This window comes from Ruditapes philippinarum, unplaced genomic scaffold (assembly GCF_026571515.1).
Source record: "Ruditapes philippinarum isolate M1 unplaced genomic scaffold, ASM2657151v2 ctg6550_1_1_1_1, whole genome shotgun sequence".
Taxonomy (NCBI): domain Eukaryota; kingdom Metazoa; phylum Mollusca; class Bivalvia; order Venerida; family Veneridae; genus Ruditapes; species Ruditapes philippinarum.
In genome coordinates this window covers 187,726-209,719 of record NW_026864127.1, presented here as the reverse complement: position 1 = coordinate 209,719, position 21,994 = coordinate 187,726, and the positions used below count along the sequence as shown (strand labels likewise).

At 31.7% G+C, this 21,994-nt stretch overlaps 1 protein-coding gene and 1 long non-coding RNA gene across 2 annotated transcripts in view; one reads left to right on the top strand and one right to left on the bottom strand.

The window, feature by feature from the left end:
* The window catches only part of LOC132724511 (uncharacterized), a 63,997-nt gene that overhangs the window by 6,401 nt on the left and 35,602 nt on the right, over nucleotides 1-21,994 (top strand). The gene's annotated exons all lie outside the window — the stretch shown is intronic.
* Nucleotides 6,350-21,994, bottom strand: part of LOC132724500 (nephrin-like) — a 37,875-nt gene continuing 22,230 nt past the window's right edge. Inside the window, exons 7-15 of the mRNA XM_060709371.1 lie at nucleotides 21,446-21,736; nucleotides 20,392-20,697; nucleotides 19,964-20,242; nucleotides 18,817-19,110; nucleotides 13,490-13,792; nucleotides 12,959-13,255; nucleotides 12,121-12,250; nucleotides 11,666-11,715; nucleotides 6,350-11,190 (exon numbers count right to left, since the gene is read on the bottom strand). Coding sequence (XP_060565354.1) covers nucleotides 10,988-11,190; nucleotides 11,666-11,715; nucleotides 12,121-12,250; nucleotides 12,959-13,255; nucleotides 13,490-13,792; nucleotides 18,817-19,110; nucleotides 19,964-20,242; nucleotides 20,392-20,697; nucleotides 21,446-21,736 — 2,153 coding nt within the window. The 3' untranslated portion in view covers nucleotides 6,350-10,987. The remainder of the gene's footprint in view (nucleotides 11,191-11,665; nucleotides 11,716-12,120; nucleotides 12,251-12,958; nucleotides 13,256-13,489; nucleotides 13,793-18,816; nucleotides 19,111-19,963; nucleotides 20,243-20,391; nucleotides 20,698-21,445; nucleotides 21,737-21,994) is intronic.

The following is a 21,994-nucleotide window of genomic DNA, read 5'->3' as shown; positions in this document are numbered from 1 at the left end:
CTCTATTTTCTTGTTCCTGTATAAATATCGGGTTATTATTTTTATCACATTTGGGGGCTTCTGACGTCTGATAATGGACAACTTTGGCGATTATTATACGTCACTCTGGCAGTTTTAGTGAAACGGTATAAAACGTATGCCTGTAAACACGTAAATAACTTGTGAAAGCTGCTTATATCTGTTTTTTACTCTAAGAATTTAGTGGTAAACCAGAAGTTACCGGTCTCTTGTCACATATTATTTCTTCCTTGAAAATTTTTTTTTGAAAGGGCCTATAAAGGGAACAATCAATAAACGGGGGTTGGGACTAAACATTTCGGTCGTCTGCTAAAATAAATTAACATTTGCCGGATTAAGAAAGTTGAACCTGGCCCCTGGGGGTCGCCCCGAAAAGCTGATAAATGGTAAATCCTGTTCCCTCAATACCAAAATTTAAGTTTTTCGGAAAATTTTTTGTGTGATAAAAAATTTGGGTTTTTTTGTCCTTAAAATTTTTTTGCCCTTTTGCATATCGTCCATTGCAAAAAAACAGAGGGGTTTTTCGGTGTTTTTTTTAAAAAAAACATTTTTGAAAATGGTGGGGTTTTTGAAAAAAAATAAAAAGTTGTGTTTCCAAAAGTCTCCAAATTAAGTTCTTGGGGCCCGTTTAAAATAAAAATTTCCCCTTAACCCCTCAGCGTTTTTGTTTATGGGTTTTAAAAGGGGGCCCATTTTTGGGTTTTTGTTTGGGAAAAAAGTATTGGGAATGGCTGGGATGTACCCCAAGTATGATGTTTTTTCCATGACACTTTTGGGGGAACTGAAAAACTTGGAAAGGAAAATCCAAGACAAATTGGGGACCTTTTCCTTTTGGGGAGTTAAAAAAACAAAAAGTTTTAAAAACTTTTTTGAAAATTTGAATTGGGGCAATTTTAAAATTACTAAATTTCTTTCAGTTCCCCCTAATGTAAATTTTTCATCATAAATAAACGCCTTTTTTCCTTTTTAAATGCTTCCCGCCCGGGTTAAAAAGGACTTCCCGGGTTTCCTCTTTTCGTTTCGGGGGGTAAAAAATGATGCTTGGGTTTGGGGAATAAATTTTTTCCTGGTTTTTGGGGTTCTGTGACTTTTTTTCCGGGGCCAAAAATTTCAAACTCTTTTGTTTAGGGATTTGCGTAAGTCCCGGAAACGTTCCCCAAATTCCCGGAAAAGGGGGCCCTAGCTAAAAGACGTCTGGGTTTGCGGTGATGGGTTTTTTTTGGGTTTTTGGGGTTTTAATTTGATTGCCCTATTTTATCTTTTTAGTTAAACCCAAAAGGCTTTAACCCCCCATTTTGTTTTAAGCATAAACGTACAATTTTAAAGTAATTTTTTCGAATATCGTCTGCTGGGGTTGGTAATGAACAAAGTTTGCAATTTTTTTGCGGAAAGGTGATGTTTGTTTTTTTGTCTGTGGCTTTTTTTTTTATAAACACAATTTCCTGACTGTAGTTTTAAATTCGTTAACGCAAACCCCTTAAACATTTTGCAAGTTTCCCTCTAGCAATGACTTTTAGGGGAACTTAATTTCTGCAACGTTCCCGTTTAAACTGGGAAAATTGGGTTTGTGCAATGATGATTCAAATGAGTCCTAAAATGTCTGATACGTCAAGAGATCACCACAAAATGTCGGCATAGAAATTGTTGGCAACTTGTGATGAAATGAATTAGACAGCGGTATGCTGGTTCTGTCTCCAATGTAGTCCATATGCTCGCCGTGATTGCTGGATGATGGTTCCCATCGTGACGAGTGGTTGATATTGTTTCTGTCTACGTCTCTTGCGGAGTCTGATAAAACCTTGAATTTCTTATTTTTCTGTAGTTGACGTTTGACACGAATGTTGTACATAGCGGTTTCCTTCACCTCTACTGCTGTATTTTCGGTATCAATCTTGTTTAAAATGTCTGCATCAGTACTCGCCAAAGAAAGCATAATGTTTTCGATTGTTTTGATGAGAAGCTCTCACTGCTTGTAGATTATGAAGATTCATGGCGGTTTTGGTTCACGGCACCATAAAATGTGAGGACGTGATCCTGAGTAAAACTAGGCGTTGTGTCAGTTCGTTTCCTTTTTTCAAACTGAATGTTTACATACATAGGAAATGACGTTACGTTAAAAACATAAATAAACAATTTGCGCAAAAGCGACGTTACGTGACGTCGCGCCAAATCTACAACAACATGTATGGCCGTTGATATTTGCTTTTTTTCAATGTACAGACATCTATCAGAGTGATTACATTCTAATCAAAAGTTTAAAGCAAGTGAATTTACCATAGAGCAGACTTCCTATATCCATATTAGATGTAACATGATAAATATAAGTATGTTTTGATTTCTTATTTATGATAAATATTATGTAAACTTGTGTAGATGTAAACTTGTGTAGAATATCTTATGTATTTACCTCTACTCGATTTTGATATCAATGTTTTGATTTCTTATTGTTTACATCTATATCTGAACTTGTCACGTGTTATAAACATAAATCACACACCGCGTGTACGCGTGTATACAATTCTGCCCGAGCCGTCCGATATCCATTCATAAACAGCTGGTTTGCGCACTATCAACTACACTATATCGAATTTGACCTACAAATTAACCAAGCACAACAGTGGTGATTGAAGTTGCTTATCAAATGTATTACGCATTTTAATCATATTTCAAGTAAAATAATACATCACTTTTCATATAGAATGTGTATATAGTGTATATATGTAGGGACAAAAACTACTGAATGCAAAACTGTTTTGTGTACAACATTCATTATGATTCATCAACATATAAGCTACAAAAACGAACTTTCTCCTCATTTTTTATTAATATTTACTATATTAATGTAGTATGTCCGTACATATGTTATAGTAATCTAAGGGAAAGAAGCCAGTTACTCCTATTTTACATGAAAGGCAGAGTTACTCCGCCTATTTTGACAAATTTATAATTGTTGTATATATGTACATACATAACAATGATATAGAGGGACGTTTTAATCACTCCTAGCTTATTTGTACATTATATCTAAAGGACAAACTAGCCATTTTTTTTTAATATAGAGTTATGAATGTCCCTTATCGACTATGTTTTTCTAAGTAAACATTTTAAGTAATATTTCGCAATATTCACAGTCGATATTGAATCTTGCATTAAGTTAGCAAATTTTGAATAGATTTCTTAAAGGCAGAGAACCCTTTTAGTTTTAAGATACCTAATTATCATCCTTTCAGTTACTAAAAAACCTTAAACATGTTGTTTCCAGTCAGTCTAGAGCTACCCATTCACCGCAAAGCGCATGTAATATCTTCCTCTTATATGCCAATAACTTATATATTTCAGACTGATATATAAGTAAGGGTAGTAAAATCGTTTAAGGTCTGATACCATAAACAAATTGACAAACATCGTCCATCAGGCACGCATCACTATTGTAAATAATATTATAGCTTTATTTATTTATTTTTTATTCATTTATTTTTTTTCTTCTTGTTTTTTTTCTCTTTTATTTCATTTGCTTATTTCTCGTTCTTTCTTGACTTTTTTTCACATCTTACCTATTCTCGCTTTTTATGAGTATGGTTCTCCTTGTTGCAGTGAATGGAGTCATTGGTCTTCGTCAGCCTTTTATTAAAATGTTGTCAATCGTCTTGTCGGAGCGCTGTTTTGCGGCGGCACGTCGCGGCGCCAAATTAATTTATACTAAATAACTTGACTTTATGATATGATATTTAACAGTGTTTGCGCGCCGTGACACGATGTGACATATCATTTAGCACTTCTGATTATTGACTTCCTTAAACAATATATTTATTCTTATAAACTCATACAAAACTCGGAAAATAAAGTATTTTTGCATTTCACTTTGCTCAGTGTCCAACACGTAAATCTTGCATACCTTTTATTGATGCTACTTCTTTCGGACAACATTCATCCGCATCCGGGACCAGATGAACCATCTTTAAGCGAATCGCTTTTTGATAGTGATTCCGATGTCAGCATCCATGAAATACTTAATAACGGCATGAGCATAATGCACCTTAATATAGCAAGCCTTGCCCCTAAGCTAGATACGATTTGTAATGTCCTACAATGTATAATTTTGTAAATAAAATATTGTTTAAACTAATTAAAATAAACATTCTTTAAGAATATCTACGTTCAATGGGCACATAACTCTGCAAATAGGCAAGACATAAATATATTCGTGTGTTGGGGTTTGATGCACATAATGCATGTTAGTTTGTCCACGAACTTCTATAGTTATATCATAATTTTACTTGTTAATATATAAAGCTTAAACATCAATTTAACGCTGGTTTAAAAAAAAATAACATACTGTTGCTCTAGTAAGATTGACAATAAATAATTCACATAATCTATGATATTTTTTTTTATATACCTTTTTACATTTATTTATTTTATTTTTATGCTATTTTTTTTTTTTGCGAAATAGGACACAAAACAGGACACATGTATTTTTATATGATTCTTTCATGTTGTGCTGTTGGTTTCAATTGCATAAAGATTATTAATTATTATAACATGTTTTGTGATTTTAATTGTTTAGGTGCATCCGTGTCGCTAGTAATAGACGGTGGTATGACAAGTTTTCAAGAGGGTACGGATGTGACTCTAATATGCACGATATCTCCATATAACAATGTAATGACATGGCTTGTGGATAACGATGCATACGCTGACTGCTTCCTAGGCTCATGTGGTGTTTCTCCAAACAAAACCTACACATTCATATTCAACTTTACTGAAAGTGATGGGGAATTTAGACTCACTATAGAGTCAGTAAATTCTACTTACGCTGATCTACTTTTTGCATGCGACGACGGAAATGAGAGGAAATCCATAACTTTCAACGTGACAACAGGAGGCCATTTTTTATTTAACTTTTAGCATAAATGTCGATAAATTGTGAATCAACAACACAATGATCACACACAGTAGATTTTAGGTAGAATTACTGTCTTACACGGATTTTATTTTTATTTATGACGCGTTTGTGCTAGATTACAACATCAAGTGAGGTTAACATTAAATTGGTATTTCTATATAAATGTTAAATGAATAATAAATCTTAACAGAGAAATAAAAACAAAGATTACATTAAGATATCAAAATGCTGGTTCTTTGTTGCTGGAATTTGTTGGGGCTGCGTTCATTAAATGACGCCATTCTGTGTTGATCTGTGTCCTTACATTTAAAAGTCTTAAATTAAAATCAAATATACCCTCAGAACTCGTTCGGTCAGAAGAATCACATATAACACCCAACGTCTCATTTCCAAATGGATAATATGGCCTACGACTGCTATACATTGAGCTTAAAAAGTAAGGAAATGTCAGTTAAATAACTTTCTAAGAAAATGTCCCATTCAATGATTGGTGTTATACTTCCATGACACTTAATTAATTTAATTAGAATTTATAATACATGTATCAAATAAGACCATGCCGAAGCCTGAGGGAATTTGTTAGTTTAAATACACCACATAAACTATTTTCATCTGAAAATAAATCATTATTGTCATTCTCTGATGCATTGTCCCGCCCCAACCGGTGGGGGTTCTTTACCAGACTTAGTGTTTGAGGATGTTCTACTATGTGCTTCACTGCTTGGACGATAAACAGCATATACTGGAACCGTCTTGCAAAGGGATTTATACGACCAAGCCTGAGACATTGTGCAATTTTTATTAGGTTATCTTTTTACATGATTCATGCTGAAACACTAAGTGTAGAAACCACACCGGATTCACCAAATTAACAATTTACCCGGATCAGAAGGGTATTTATTCCATCACATATACTTTTTTATCATAATTATCAAGTTTCACAACTGTCATATTCGAATATTGAACTACTCTCCAGCTGATGCTGGAATTAGTCCATCCGGTGCTGTCTTACCAAATCGGACGCCAGCTTTTGATTAATGCCTTCCTAGAAAGTGTTCATCATGACGACCAACACTTTACCGACTTCATTTAAGTTTCCATTTAATTTAATCAAAATATACCCAAACACTTAGTGTATAAGTAATTGCTATCTCAATAAGTAAAACATTGAAATAAATTATTTATACGAATATATAATCGTGCAATGTGCTGTATAACCCATTCGGTAATGCCGAAGTCTTGGTTCCCATAAAACTATTGATTGTCATAATTTTTTCTCAAGCATGCGATGAATAAAAAAAAACTTAACTATTCGATCCTAAATTGAATGTCTTATTGAGTGACCGCTACTTTTTAGTGTTGCCTCTTGGCCACCAGTGCTTCAGGGTTAAATATTTTACACTGGGCAGAAACAAACTGTTGGCGTAGTTTTGATGTTTTAATATAATTAGAATATAATTGGTCTTAAAAAGATAATACAATAATTATACAGTATATACAATACATTACATATAAAAAGCAAAATACAGTTAAATAGCTATATATACAAAATAAAGCGGAATAAGAATTACAATTAATAAATTTTAATAATACGATTGATTTTTTACCACAGCGTGTGTTTAAGTAAATACTATTTCAATGTAAATTGAAATAAGTAAACAAAGGAAAAACAAAATAAACAACAGTGTACTGTACGTAGATTTATTAAATGATATTTAACTTAAGAACGTTCGAGATGACAGTTTAGAGTGAGGGGGACAGGAAAGCGCAACGTGCGCAGAAGTGAAGAATATTTTAAAAGGAGCAATGATTTTGTTTTTCACATAGAAACATATAAAATATACACAACAATTGGACAAGTACAAGAACGAGTGACCGGTGTTTAGGATATTGCACGGGTGAGCTTGACAATGTACATTAGTGACGGAAATTGTCGAGTTTCACCGATTTAATACCGGAAGATAAACATATACGGTAAAGCCTAAACGCAATCGAATAAAAACACGTGTGCACAATGTTTCCGTTTAAACGAATTTATGGAAAGCCACAACTGCCATAAACATATTATTTCAATGTGTGACATTAGTAATTATTGAAAATAATGACAAGCTAAAACGCATGTCCATCAAATATTTAACCAGATCACATAAATAAACCTTAATACGAGTATAAAGAACTAGCAATGCATTAATAGTTGCTATTAAATTCAAATTTTATCATATTTCAGTATAATAACAAATAAATCTGACAACAATGTACATGCAGACACAATCTGATTAAAATCAGTTCCTTATTAACGCTACTCATTAGGATCTGACTGGCACTTAAGGGAGTTCACCTTCTCGATACCTTTTAAACAGCCAAATCGGCGAGCTTTTATAATTTTAATCGCTGGAAAATCAGATCTACATGCAGGAAATAAAAAGATCTGAACTGTAGTCAGATTGAACCAGACATAGGAAAAAATTCTCATTTCGAGGGATATCCGAAACTTTGTGGACTTTCTTTGTTTTTAAAAATGTATTTGATATATTGATTTAAAATTCTTACACTGCTTAGAAGAATTATCAACTCAACTAATAAACATATAAAAATTCATGTTAGTACCTTCTTTTATCACAACACTATTTAATTTTACATAAACCCATGTCGGCCAAAAAGTTATTTATGTTAACGTCATAATAATGTTCAAATTGTGTTTTAACGTTACGCAGTCAATACCCGTTACTCCTTCTCGAAGTAATGTCCGTTTTCCCGTCCATCATTTAATCTCGTATGCCACTTAAACACTAATTATCGTGAAATTTTATTTTCTCTGTTTGCCTTCTGAAATTTTTCAAATGTTTTTGTAGGTGACGTGACAAATTACAACATAACTATATGATCGCGCGATTTATACTTTCTGCACGTGCGTCATTTTCCCCTTTGTAAACAATTTCGGCGTCTGGCATTTCTAGCGATATCAACAAAAAAAACGGAAATGAGGTACACAATTTAGAAAATAAAATAAATTACTTCATGGAAGAAACATGCAATGTTAAGCGGGTTTTATACGTTAATTATAAGTTTTTAAGCAAAAATAAACGATGACTTACTGCACATTTCTACCGCGCGCCGGGTGCCAGTATGTGCTTATTTAAAACAATATAAACTTATATATTGACATAAGTGAAGCAGTTGACTGTTCCTTTCAAAATGTGTTGATAATATCCTACCAGGTATGCTGATAAAATGTCATTACAATACACGTTAACGTTCTAAGGATATTAAATAAGCACACAATCCTTGGAGAACCCATTGTATATGGTTTGATTGTTCCTTTATTAAATAAGCTTATTGAATGGTTCTATTATCATAGTTTGTTAAATGTTAAATAAGCCATATAGAAAATTAGAAAATCATCATGGCTTAGATTGTTTATTATAAATATTTTCAAACTGTGTCGTGCATTTTAAAGATATGATAATATAAATGTTGCAAACAAGTTATAAGTATAGACCTATATCAAATGGTACACAAATCTCGGAAAATATTTCTAGTTCCGTCTTTTCAAAATAAAAAAGATAAAACACACACTCACACACACACAAACACACATGCACACACACACACACACACACGCACACGCACACGCACACAAATGTTGTGTTTTTGCAAAATAAAACTAATTCAGAGCTAGATATTATACTGCTGTTTAATTTTCCTGAATAATGACATAAATGTATCAATTGATTCTAAAATACCACCATATTCTACATACACGCTCTTGGTTATCTTGGAATGTTTTTAAAGCCAAGTGGCATAAAGAATTACTTCGTACTTTGTAATAATCTAAAGATTGCCAATGTATTACTTATTCATAGAGGTTTCAATCAGTAAGTTATTATAATGTATTTAGTATGATGGATAGTTATTCTGTAATTGTTTAACAATAATTTTGTAGTTGTCAGTATCATTAAAATATGTATTATATCAAAGTTTATAATCACATCATGTTCATGAAAGATTGTAATTTTCATCATGAAAACGATATATATTGAATTACTTTGTTCAGGCCCCATTTGCATTTTATGTTGTTTTTTATTTGTACTAACATTTACTTGACTCACATGTTAATATGATGCTTATGCTATAGTATGTCTTATTAATAATAATTGGCCTTTTTTTTAAAAAAAACATCCATTAAGTGAAAGAGTTTCAACTTATGTGAACTATGCATATATCATAATCTATATTGCATCAAATTGTTACTGTGTCTCTAAATTCAGATGAAAACTTATTTATGTCTTAATTTTGTGTAACAGCATCAACAACCTCTGCCTCTAAGTCATACAACTTTGAATGGAATTGGTGAAAATTAGCGAAAATATCTACAATGTAACGATTCACATTATGTCTGAACAAATTTAAACACATTTGTCTTTTAGAACGCAACACAATATTTATGTATTAAGTTCTGCAGTATGTTATATTAATTAAACAGTTACGCTGGACAAACAAATCAATATCAAAAATCGTGATAACTACAACAAATACTACTCTATGTACTCTTAAATTAGATACTTTAATCTATCATATTCTTCTTCACGAATTATATGTAAATTTAATTGACTCAGGACCATTTTATTTCAAGGTCAAGATGTAAAATATTTAAAAAAAACTATCGATGAGTGCTTTGTACCAAATAATCAAAATGAAGGGCTTAAATGATTTCTACAATGAGATTTTTTAAAATGATTTCTACAGTATCTACAGTTCTGTTTGGGGTAGCATGCTTTCATCTATTTCAAAGAGCATTCCAGGCAAGTCTTATTAAATTGCTTTGTTGGAAAAAAGAGCAACCATACTGCTTCACCTTGAGGGAGGAATAATTATTGTGAACAGATGAGCTATTTTTTGACAGAGAGAAAAACAAAATTAACATACAATTTCAAGTAAAGGATAATTTGCTACTTTATATATTTTAGTAGTATTGAATTGTTGTAGGATACTTTTGAATATATCAATAAAAAGCTGCTTACATATAAAGGTATCTTAGTTGATAAAATCGCGTTAGTATGTATAAATGCATAACTCTATAATTTCCTGATTAAGATGTTTTGTGTAAACATACACGTTTTAAACATGTAGCGATAGTAATGAAGGTCATCAAATTATAAGTGTGTGATTATGTGATTTTGTCTTTTCTTTTTTTGTTGTTAAATATTGGAATATTATCGGCCGGAGACCTTTGACGCTTTGGCAATGTCATTGTACCATCTTAAACGAAATTGGAATGTAATGTGACGCAGCCATTATGTAGCAAGAAAACACATCCGTTGACTGTAAAGTAGCCGTTCTAGTATTTATTTTTGAATTAAAGCAATATTATGTTAACTGTCACAAAGTAAAATATTTGAAAGTATCAAACATATCCTTGCTCATATTTACCATTTAAGCATTTATTTTACTTTCTCAAGATTTTAGCACTGTTAGAGTTAATGTACAAATGCCAATGGAAATATTCAACATTAAAAACGAAAATAAAGAACAATATTTTCGAATACTTTAATTACCAATTTGTTAAGTGTCAACCAGAAATCTCAATGAACAGAAAGTACTTACAATATGTATGTTAAAAATTTGAACATATTAGTATAATAACCTCTTTGTTGTATATTGCTGAATACATTAAAATGTATATCACACGATTTAAAGAAACTCCACTAAGGTCAAAAAAGCAAACTAAAATAATTAATTTTCTATTTATCACATAGATAAACTGGGGCACTTAAAACAGAAATATATGCAACATATATTTAAATATAGTCAGAATGAATTGAAAATCGTATTTTGTGCTATTTTTGCCTAATCTGAGAGAAAAGCGTTGCAACGCTTTTTATATTTGGATAACTTTTCACAATAAGAATATTCATTTTTAAAAAAAAGTGAGCGACGGATCAGACCTTTTGCACACAAGTTACTTGTCTTGACCTGCATCAAACTGAACACTTATTTCGAAAAGAATATATTCAGTCGCGTCAAGTAAAATCTCAGTGAAGCCCCTTTTAGTTGTATTTTCTTTTAAATTTTCATATTGATATAAACTGAAGTTTCACTTTCTTTGTCCATGCTGTTGTTATAATCCGGTAAAGTAGACAGTTCTTGCATAATTGTAGAGTTACTTTGAGCATAAAGATTATTTGTCACTACTTGAGCATAAACATTTCCGTCCTTTTTAGTTGAATCCAAATCTTCGTAGGGTGAATGTGAATTGTAAACTGGTCCTTAAAAATAAAGTTATACAGTATTTAAAACAGACAAAATACTAAAAGACTGAATTCTTCATAAAATAAATAAACAAAGATTATTCAAATCGGCCAACTTAGTTAACTAGGCAAATGTTTCAATATGGCATCTATCAATTTTATATGTATTTTAAGAGTTTAGTTCTTGTTGATGAAACGGATATCAGCAAGGATCTACAGATCATATTGCAAAACTTATTTACTTCTTATGTTATTTCTACACACTAATCACTCCGCGTTCCAATCCTTTACGTCAAGCTATTTTCTTTTAGATAAGATACAAGGTAAAGTGTTCATGTTATTTTACACACACGAATACAGTTTAATTTCAGCAGCTGCTTAGCAAGTGAATGTGTAAATACGTACTATGTTTATTTCAAATTCATACAAATAGCTAAAACATAATTTGTTATTATTAATAATTATTATTGTTGATCATTATATAAACATATACCTGTAACTTTACCCTCTATATCTTGTTTACCGGCATTATGTTTGTTCTTCCTGCAAAAAGTTAAAAAGATACATATAAAGCAATAATTCTTGAGTGAAATTTTTTAGAGACTAGTTAAAATACATTATGCTTATTTTCCCGCTGTAATTAGTATTATTTTACAAATGATCCACTATCATAATCCAACCAATGATTGAAATTCTTGTCATACATTTGTATTTTGATTTTGACTTATTTATGAATGTGAAACATTCTTTTGTGATCAATAATTACTTCTTAATTTAACTCTAACCTGACTGAACATGTTGTAATGATTTTAATAACAGCCACAAGTTATGTTATGCTCGACATGAATTGATATATTAAGTATACTGCTTGTTTCCCAATCCATGTATATTGTGATGTAAAATGACACCATGCTAAGTTTCCTAAATAAAAACAATAAACATACTTACCTTACGCGCCTATAACAGAACAGGAAAATAGCAACAATTGTTATTGTTCCTGCAAATGTACCCACCCCGACACCGACAAACGTTCCTGTACTTGTTTTATATACAACTGGCTGTAGGTCAGATGCGCTTGCTATTTAAACAGAAAATAAAGAACATATATTTATATTTATCCTTGAAAACAAACAAATCCAAATAAACAAAAAAAATGATAACTTTAACATTATGGACTTTTAACCATATTGGAATGCTAACACAAAAACAAATATACTGTAAATGATATTAAGATCAAGATAATGAAAAGGTTTGTCAAAACAAACAACTTGTTAACATCATTTATATCGCTGCATAGCTAAGGGTAAAGGCCAGTTATCATAAATTTATACATTTGTGTACATTGGCATATTTTTGAGTCCGTACAAACTGTTTATGATATACATGTATATGCTTAATTGTCTTTGTACTGATATTTGGTTGAATTTAATGAACCTTTCAAATAAATACGAATATCCTATCATATCTCATGTATATTATCGATATTGCCGCCTATATATTTATTAACTTGTGTATTTACGTGACATTTTAGATTGCTAACATTTGTCATGTGGTTTTTATTATAAAAAAAGAAAACAAAAAAGTATGTTTCGCTTTCAATCATATCAATCTGAATATACATATAACGTGCCCTGAATATAATCCGGAAATATTGATACTATAAGTAAACATTTATTTAAAAGCTACAAATATAAGACAAGTTTCACTTTATCTCAATGTTTTCTCTATATCGCGGATACCTTAGAATGTGATATTTAGGACTTGACGTCGATGGTGATAAGCTTACCGTTTGTTGTTAACTGTAAAGTTTTTGTATTGGAAGAGTTCCCCTTTTTATTCATTGCAAACATTCTTATATTATACGTTTTAGAACTCAACAAGTTAGTTAATGTATAGCTTATTGTCTGTTCATTTGTATCATGAACTTGAACACTATGCAACGTCTCTTTGTGACTGATATGATATAATAGAATGAATGTCTGTGGAAAGCCACCATTAAAACCTGGTGTCCAGACCAATATTACCGATGATTCAGTGATTGATCCCAATTTATACGTTAAATCTTTAGGCATATCTGGCTTATCTGTAAAAGAAATTAAGTATAATTATATTTATTAATTATTATATTATTAAGAAATAATATACGCAAATACGACATTATTTTAAATCAGTAAATCATTATAAATCATAATATAGTCATTTTTTTATTATTTAACAATACCATGCATATATTATTTTCATAGGATATGATCCGTACATAATAATCAATAACATATTCATTTTGAAAAAATCATATGAATACAGAAATTTAGTTTACCTTCTGCTTGTAACATAAAATGATGGGTATACTCTCCTATTGTGTTTGACACTTTGACGCTATATTCTCCAAAATCTATTTGTGTAATGTTTCTAACCGAAAGGCTAGAATTTAATCCAATTGTGAATATTTCAAATTTTTCATCACTTCTTTCGATTGCAATATTTTTGTGGAACCACATAAATTCTGTTTTATTTTCTTCATCCAAGTATTCATAAGCAACAAAATTCATAGTCTTATTTGTATACTGAGCAGCTGCGATCTTATTGGGGAAAATGCTATCAAGTGACGGTCGTGGTGAACCTGGAATTTATACAATATATTTTAATAGAAATAGTTCACAACATGTTCGTTCTATCCATTTTAAAGCGAAAAAGGATTTACACAAGAAACACCACACGAGTTAAAGTGTAAAAAACAAAACTTTTAATCAGTCATCACTCCTACATACACAGGATCCTAAAAGTTATTGGACCATCCGCGTCATCTAACTACCAAAATACAGTAATTTTCAGCAAATAAAGAATGTACAAAGGTGTATAAGCAAAAAGGAAAAAAGTACTGGTCTGTTCGAACAATATTGAGCGCTGCGACGTCGTTGGTGTCGTCATCATACAAAACTTTAGTGTGGCCAAGTATCCAATTAATATTAAAGGTATCAATATGAAACTTGGAACACTTGCTTTACATGAAATGAACAATTGTAAGACATGAAGCATTTTTCTGAAAGCTATGTTTTAGAGCAATGCATGTTTGATTTTATTTGTCAAAATAACTATTTAAGTATTAGAATTTATTCAAAACAAAAGGACATCACCATGACATTTTGAAGACTTGTTAATCTTAACAATTTAAATTAAATAAATAAATAAATACTTTTATTTCCTCCAATATTGAAGAGCATAACATATTTACAGAGGTGAACATAGACATATACATAAACAAGTATAATACATATTAACAAAATAGTATATCCAATTTAGCATCGTTCATATAAAACAAATATAACAAAATAAATCTTAACTTACAATTTGTCTCATGAGGTGTTATTTTGTCTTAAATGTTAACTAGTATACTTATCAAGGATCGTATATAGCTCAAGAGGTAAGTATCAAATGTACAAACAGTTATCAAGGTATCATATATTGCCTAGGGGGTAAGTATCAAATGTACAGACAAATATTAACTAGTATACTGTACAGAAAAATATAAACTAGTATACTTATTAAGGTATCATATATAGCTCAACAGGTAAGTATCAAATATACAGACAAACATTAACTAGTATACTAACCAAGGAATCATATATATCTCAAGAGGTAAGTATCAAATGTACAAACAAATATTAGAGAAAAAAGAAAGTCACTAGTATCAGATATACAGGTTGTGGTGTGTGGATTGCAATATAGTTTGAATGTATTAGTTGAATTTTTATAATAGTTAAATGTATATATATTTAATCAAATATAATAAGAAGGTATATATCCGTGTGCTTGTGATAAAACATCATTATGTCACATAGATTACAGTAATTTTAAATAAAGAAATAAAAAAAACTGCTTATAGCATTAATTTTTATCCTTATAACATTATGTTGGCATATCTGTCATATTTGACAAAAGTCTATGCGGACGAAAACGAAAAACGTATAGACTGATGAGATGAAAATTACATGATATCATGTTATATATAAATATAGTTATACTATTTAGAGTTGATTCCTATTTTGTTAGTTTTACAAGTCCCGTATTAGGTATTTATTACACCGAGTTAATTCCGGCTTTTTGTTCATTATAGAGACCTGGAACTCTATAAGATTTCACAGTCACCCTCCAGGTACCAAGCTTTTCTAGTTTGTGCGGATCTTTAAGAGATTACGAATAGACTTCGCAACTCTATAATTGCGCAACGCTAGACTGTCATTATCAGATGCTAGCCGGAAACATTGCCAGCATTGTTCCTCAGGTGACAACGCAAGAAGGTCTATAAATGCCGCTTATAAGTAAGAGTATGGTGCGAAATTCAAAAAATAAAAAGTAACCACCCGGGGGCGCGAAGCAGGCATTAAAAAACAAACGACAGGGGTGCGGAGTGAAAACACGCTCTTAGCCGGGGGCGGGCCGATGTTTAATAAATAAAACGTCACCCGCACCACCGCTAATTAGCTTATTTTCGTTCTGTGGCCCCGCCATTTTATACATTCTATTAAACTTCAACCAGCGATCCCGCCAAGCGGAAAATCGAGAAATAATAAGACATGATTGCTCTCAGTTGCCTACCAGAAACAACTGCTTTTCAGTGTTGGAAATTATCCATTGTCAATATTTTCTTATATTGAATTTGAACATAGAATATGTTTAAACAATAATTTGAAGAAATGCCATGACCTGGGCATTTAAGCTTTAGCTTAAACGTGGCCAATCAAATTAATATGAGCAAACTTGATAAAAGACTACCTGAGAATGTTACAATGTTTGGTGATCATCTATCAATTATTTCAGTAGGAAACAAGTTAAATATTGATACTGCACATCAAAGACGCCGCGAAATAATGTGAACAGTCAATCAGCATTGAAAATCGTTCTCTATTTCAGTTGAATATCCGAAGCACAAATCAATTTTTCTCAATGTTCTTGGTATGTGCTCGCTGTTTAATACTAAAGTTGCATATTTTTGTGAAAATGTAGAACCTAATGCATAAATTCACAAAATAATGCCAGGTCTGAAATTCTTGAATGTTTGTCTGTTGCTATTAAGACTGAAACGTCCGGTGGAATCAAAATAAATTAAATAACAATAAAATTGAAATGATTGGTAAACTTAAAATAAATTCAAGACAATATGTGCCGAGAATATACCCATTTAAATATTGGTACGAACTGCATAATGTTCGAATGATTTTGAGGACTGATCTCCCCTTACAGGCCGTAGCGCAACCGGCTTGTTGTACTTTCTTAACGGTTGAGTGAGAACCATCTCTCTAGTGGTGGGCGTGGTTTAGGCTTTGTAACTTGTAATTTAATGATTCGACATGTGATATTGATCAAAGTTGTCCTGGTTCCCTTCTACCCCGTCAACAAAGACTAAATGCTAGCATATGGAGCATAATATCAATTTTAATATGACAATTTAAGGCGGAGCCGAACTTCAACAGAGGCGAAGCAAATGAAATAAGTGACACTGCCTCAGTTGTCACCTCTCTTAACGGTTAATTTTTAGAACGATCGACTATAGACTGGCTCATTGGCACGTTATTTAGTATGTAGACAAAATCAGATAATGATAAAAAGAATATGATATTCAAACATGGCATTCCTCTTCAGTTAAACGTTTATTCTAATCCCTTTAAGCTCTGTGACATGTTGTACATCAAAAAAGCTATTTCTATTAGAACATTTAAAGACAGTGTTATTTTGTTAAAACAAAAAAAAAATACACAAAATCAAGTCTAAAATTTTCCCCATTGCTGTATGGACAAATGCATATCTAGTAGACGCCGCTTGCAAGCGGCGTCTAATGGTGTACGAAGTGTTTTTCTTTATTTTTAGCTTAAGTGGCCCCTAAAGGGGGCTAATCAAATAAATATGAGAAAACTTGATAAAAGTTGAATCAACAAAACGTCACCCCGCGCCCCCACTAACTAGCGTGCTTTCGCTCAGCGCCCCCGCCATTTTAACTTGTAAACTCTCGACTTATCATTTGGCTTTTACGCCGGGCGAAAACGCGTATGACACAAACTAGCCACCATACAAGGGGAATTTTGCTAAAGTTATATAAATCTGGAGTAATAATATCATGATACCTCTTTTTTACTTTATGTCAAAATTGCTTGTAATTTTAAAGATTTAAAAACTATCAAAAAAAATCAACATACAATTTGAACCCTTGACTGTGAGAAGGCGAAGTTGTAAAACAAGGGACATTCAGCTAAAATCAAAATGGTAAGAGTCCCTTGATATCTATTTTTACAAAATTGCTTATTTTGTGGAAAATTTAAAAGACTGAAAGATTTGTCATTGCTTGCAAGTCACAGTTGAAATACAATGGGCAGGTTATGCATATGATTATTCTGTAAGCTATATTTCTGTAGTAATGCCCCTTTTCAATTCAGCGTTTTTGTCACAACTTCTAAGCATCAGTACGCTGATTTCCAAATTTGAAACGTGTTATACTTTATAGTCATGACAAGGCACTATATACTCAACTCAAGACATTATGCCTCTTATAGAAGTTATGCTATTTATGAAAATGTGTAAATGATTGTGGATATACATTTTACATAAGAGCATTAACAGTTAATGTTGTGCTTTTTCGACATTTTGACCAGGATCTGACTGTCGCTTCGCACAATCAACAGTAAGAGGACCACCTAGGTTATATACCTTCTTTATATAAAAACTTCAGTCAATAACAAAAGCTGTACTCGAATAAGCTATTGTTAAAATGTATTTTAAACAGAAAAGTCACTGATTAAAAGTAGTACAAGCAAAACGTAACAAGGCATTATAAAGTATTTTAAGGGGGATTAATTATATTAAGCAATGCGGCTTTAAGTCTCCGACAATGTACTTGAATTATAAAGAATTTGTATTTGTTGTACTTGAATGTAAGACAAAAAATATCTATGTTCATTATAAAATGCGGATAGAAAAAGACATTATGAAACCCATTTAGCGGGGAAGTAATATTCATGCCGTCGTTTTGTAAATTTACATCACAGTTGACGTCATATAACCTTTAAGTAATTCCTTTTGTATGACGTGCATATAATGCCATAAAGTGTCTTTTTAACAAGGGAATATAACAAAGCAAGATGGAGTTAAAAGAAAACGCGTCATGATGTTTTTGTTACCCCATTTAAATTTTGGCTTTATATCATCATCTGATCATCTTTAAGTAATTTGACAGTGGAATTTAATCATAGCGTAAAAAAACTGAAGTGAATGTAATAAATTTAAAAATTAAATAATAAGTTGAATTAAGCGCGAAATATAGTTATGTTTTATAAAAAAAAAAACTTGTACATTCTTCTATAGAGTGATCTAGTATCAGATAAAACATGATTATCTTATATAAAAACACAATCATCACAAAATCCAACACACACACGGACCATCTTATAAACAAACTGACTTTACAGCAAGCAGAAAAAGATACCTCTTTCTGGCTCCCTTTAAAACCCTTGACACTAGTTAATTTGGACTAAATCAATGCAAAAAAGATCAAAACATTTTTTTTACTTTAAAAGGCGATCGTTCAAGCCAATGGTAAATGTACAAAGAAACACTAAATGAAAGAAAGTTATATGCAAAGCCGGTTAAACTTACATTTGACAATCATTGTCAGCTCTGATACTGATGGTTTATCCTTTGTGTAGTTGTTTCTGCCTTCACATTTATATTTGCCTGCGTTTTCGTACGAAGCATTATTAATGCTGTAAAGCAGCACATTTCTGTTTTTTACTGACGATATCCTCTTACCACTTGTATTGTATATAGATAAATCCGAGACTGGGTTAGCTTCTGCTGTACATTCTAATGAAACTTCATCTCTTTGGTTTACAATAAACGTTCCACTTGACTTGTCTTTTACAACAGTAAAATGTTTGATTTCTGAAGAAACTGAAACATATTATTATAAGTCAAGATAAAACAAAATCATTTGTTGCCTCCCTAAATATGTTTCACACAATACAATATAAACTATTCAGTTTTTATATGCCCGAAAGAATTTCGTGCATATAATGTAATACCCCCTGGCGTCCGTCCGTCTGTCTGTCTATCCGACCGTCCGTCCGTCCGCAATTTGGTTTCCAGAGCATAACTTAAGTTTGATTTCGCCCACAATATTCAAACTTCATAGGATGATTGTCCAAAATTTGGTAGAAGACCCCTATTGATTTTGGGGTCACAAGGTCAAAGGTCAAGGTCACTATTACCTTAAAACTGGAAACAGTTTCCGGAGTTTAACTTAAGTTCCATGTGGCCCACAATATTCAAACTTCATAGGATGATTGTCCATATTGGGTAGAACACCCCTATTGATTTTCGGGTCACAAGGTCAAAGGTCAAGGTCACTAATACTTTTAAACTGAAAACAGTTTTCAGAATTTAATTTCTTTTTGACTCATAGTGTTCAAACTTCATAGGATGAGTGTCCATATTCGCGTTAAACATGAATTCGCGGATCGGAGGAAATATGTGATTTCGATAAAACGACTTACTTCTCTGTCAACGTGTACTCACTTCGATAGTTATATTTTCAATAAATAGATAATAGTGATAATAACTGACAATTCACTCTGTGTAATCAATAAGATTTGGTTATAAGTGTTTTATTTAGACGTAAGTCTTGGTAAATTGGAACCTCAAATAGTTCACATAATAAGCTTGCGTTATTCACGCCCTTGCCACAAACATATATTAACATTAAGAGATTGGTATGATTTTGACTATAATAACAAAGTATACTTACAAAAAACACTAAGATGTATTGTTTTGCTTCGTATGGTCAATGTTTCGTGACCAATTGTTGGAATGATTGTACTTCGTAAAGTGCAAGTATATTGTGTATCATCTGCTCTGGAAACATTAGCTATAATCAATTGACTGTTCTTCCAATTCTTGTCATCACTTATTCTAGTCCATGACACACTTTCTTCAGTTGGGTTTCCCTTCTGAACTCGACATATAACATTGAGGTCTGATCCTTCGAGAATACTTATGTCTACTAGTGATGAAAGAGTTGATGGATCTGCAACCGTGTTTGTAAAGACTTTAAAATGATGTAAAAAATATGAACGCATGCAGGTTGACACATTTATGTTTTGAACAACTGCATTCCTCAACGTTTAATATATTTGAAATATCTTCAAAGAAAATAAATATTTATTTCATACGTACACATGATATCGAGAGACAAGTTGGAAATGTTCAATCCTTGTTCAGAGTCACCAAAAGTGCGTTTCATCAAGTTACTCGCATAACACGTGTAATTCCCGGCATCCTTTCGGCTAATATTTGTAAATTGGCGTATACGTCCCTGTACTGGATCATTGTGGCTATCCCAGGTGTATTTTGGGAGAGGTTTTCCTTCAGAAAAACAGGTCATATTGATGTTGTCTGTTTCTCTTAATTGTATAGTCGCTGCTGTGATGTTAAATTGTCTCGTTCCGTTCGAAATCGTGATCGTAGGAATGTATGGCGCATCTTTGAATGTAATAATGAGCATTTACAGAAATATTTTTTATTATGTACCGGCACTATTAACTACACTTAACGAAACTTATAAGTACTCCGACCAATTTTTTATTATATTGTGATAGAATTACTATAACTAGTCTAAGTCGATACTGTATAAACTTTAATCATAGTATCATCATTTTATAATAGTAAATGAATTTTACAATAACTCAAACTTAACAGAAAATCAGTAACTGAGATCACCATTGTAAACAAAATCAAATAACTTCAAGTTTAGTATATATTTTGAAAACCGGAGTTTTCCTGCAAGTTTGAAATCGGAGTACTTATAAGTTTCGATAAGTGTACTTAAATACTATCATTATGAGCATATCAGAAAAAAAAACTAAAATAAACAATGTTCTTTACTCAGTGTCTTTAAATAAGTCGTAATGATATAAATAAAAGAAAGTTTTAACTCACGCGTAAATGTCTTAATAAATAGAACACTTTTATAAACATGGTAAAATTTTAGGTTTCTAACAAAATGTGTTTAAAGAAAGACAGCGAAACTAAAAATAATGCAGGCCTAGCTTAAAATAAACCTGTTAATGGGCGGTGATAGTTGAAAATTGAATTTCATTGATATGACTGATTTAAAATATCACTTGTCTGAAAAACTTATTTTCACAATTAAATTTAAAGATTTAAAATTGTGTTTGGATCAGTTCTTAAATACAAGTTTATATAATACATGTATTATAATTATACATACGAAGAACCCTGATAGAAAATGAGGCAGATGTCGATACTGTTCGACTTTCACCGACTGTTTCCTCCATTATGTTCTTTGCATGGCATGTTTTATTTGTGTCGGAAGTAATTGAAGTTATCTTTAAAATACCGTTGCCTTCATTACTGTCCCACTTGTAAGTAGGTAATGGATTTCCTGCAGCATTGCAATGTATTGAAAACGAGTCTCCTGCTATAACGTCTATCATATTTTGAGTACTGACCTTTGTTCCATTGCTATATTCATATTTGAAATAAGGATTCCCAGGTGGATCTGATAAAACACGATATTTTATATTATTGACATTCATTTTCCTGCGTGTACGCTTTTCCTTTACAACTGGATAGGACAAGAATGTGAAATAGCTGTGTACATTTCTTTACTTATCTGTTTAATCATTGTTTGGCCCAAATTGGTATTTTTTGAGACAATAAAGTCTAATTCTAATCAAAATGATATTAATTGAGAATAATTTTATTTAGAATTTGTATGAAGTTATGATGCTTTATTAAGTTGAAATTATCTGACAGT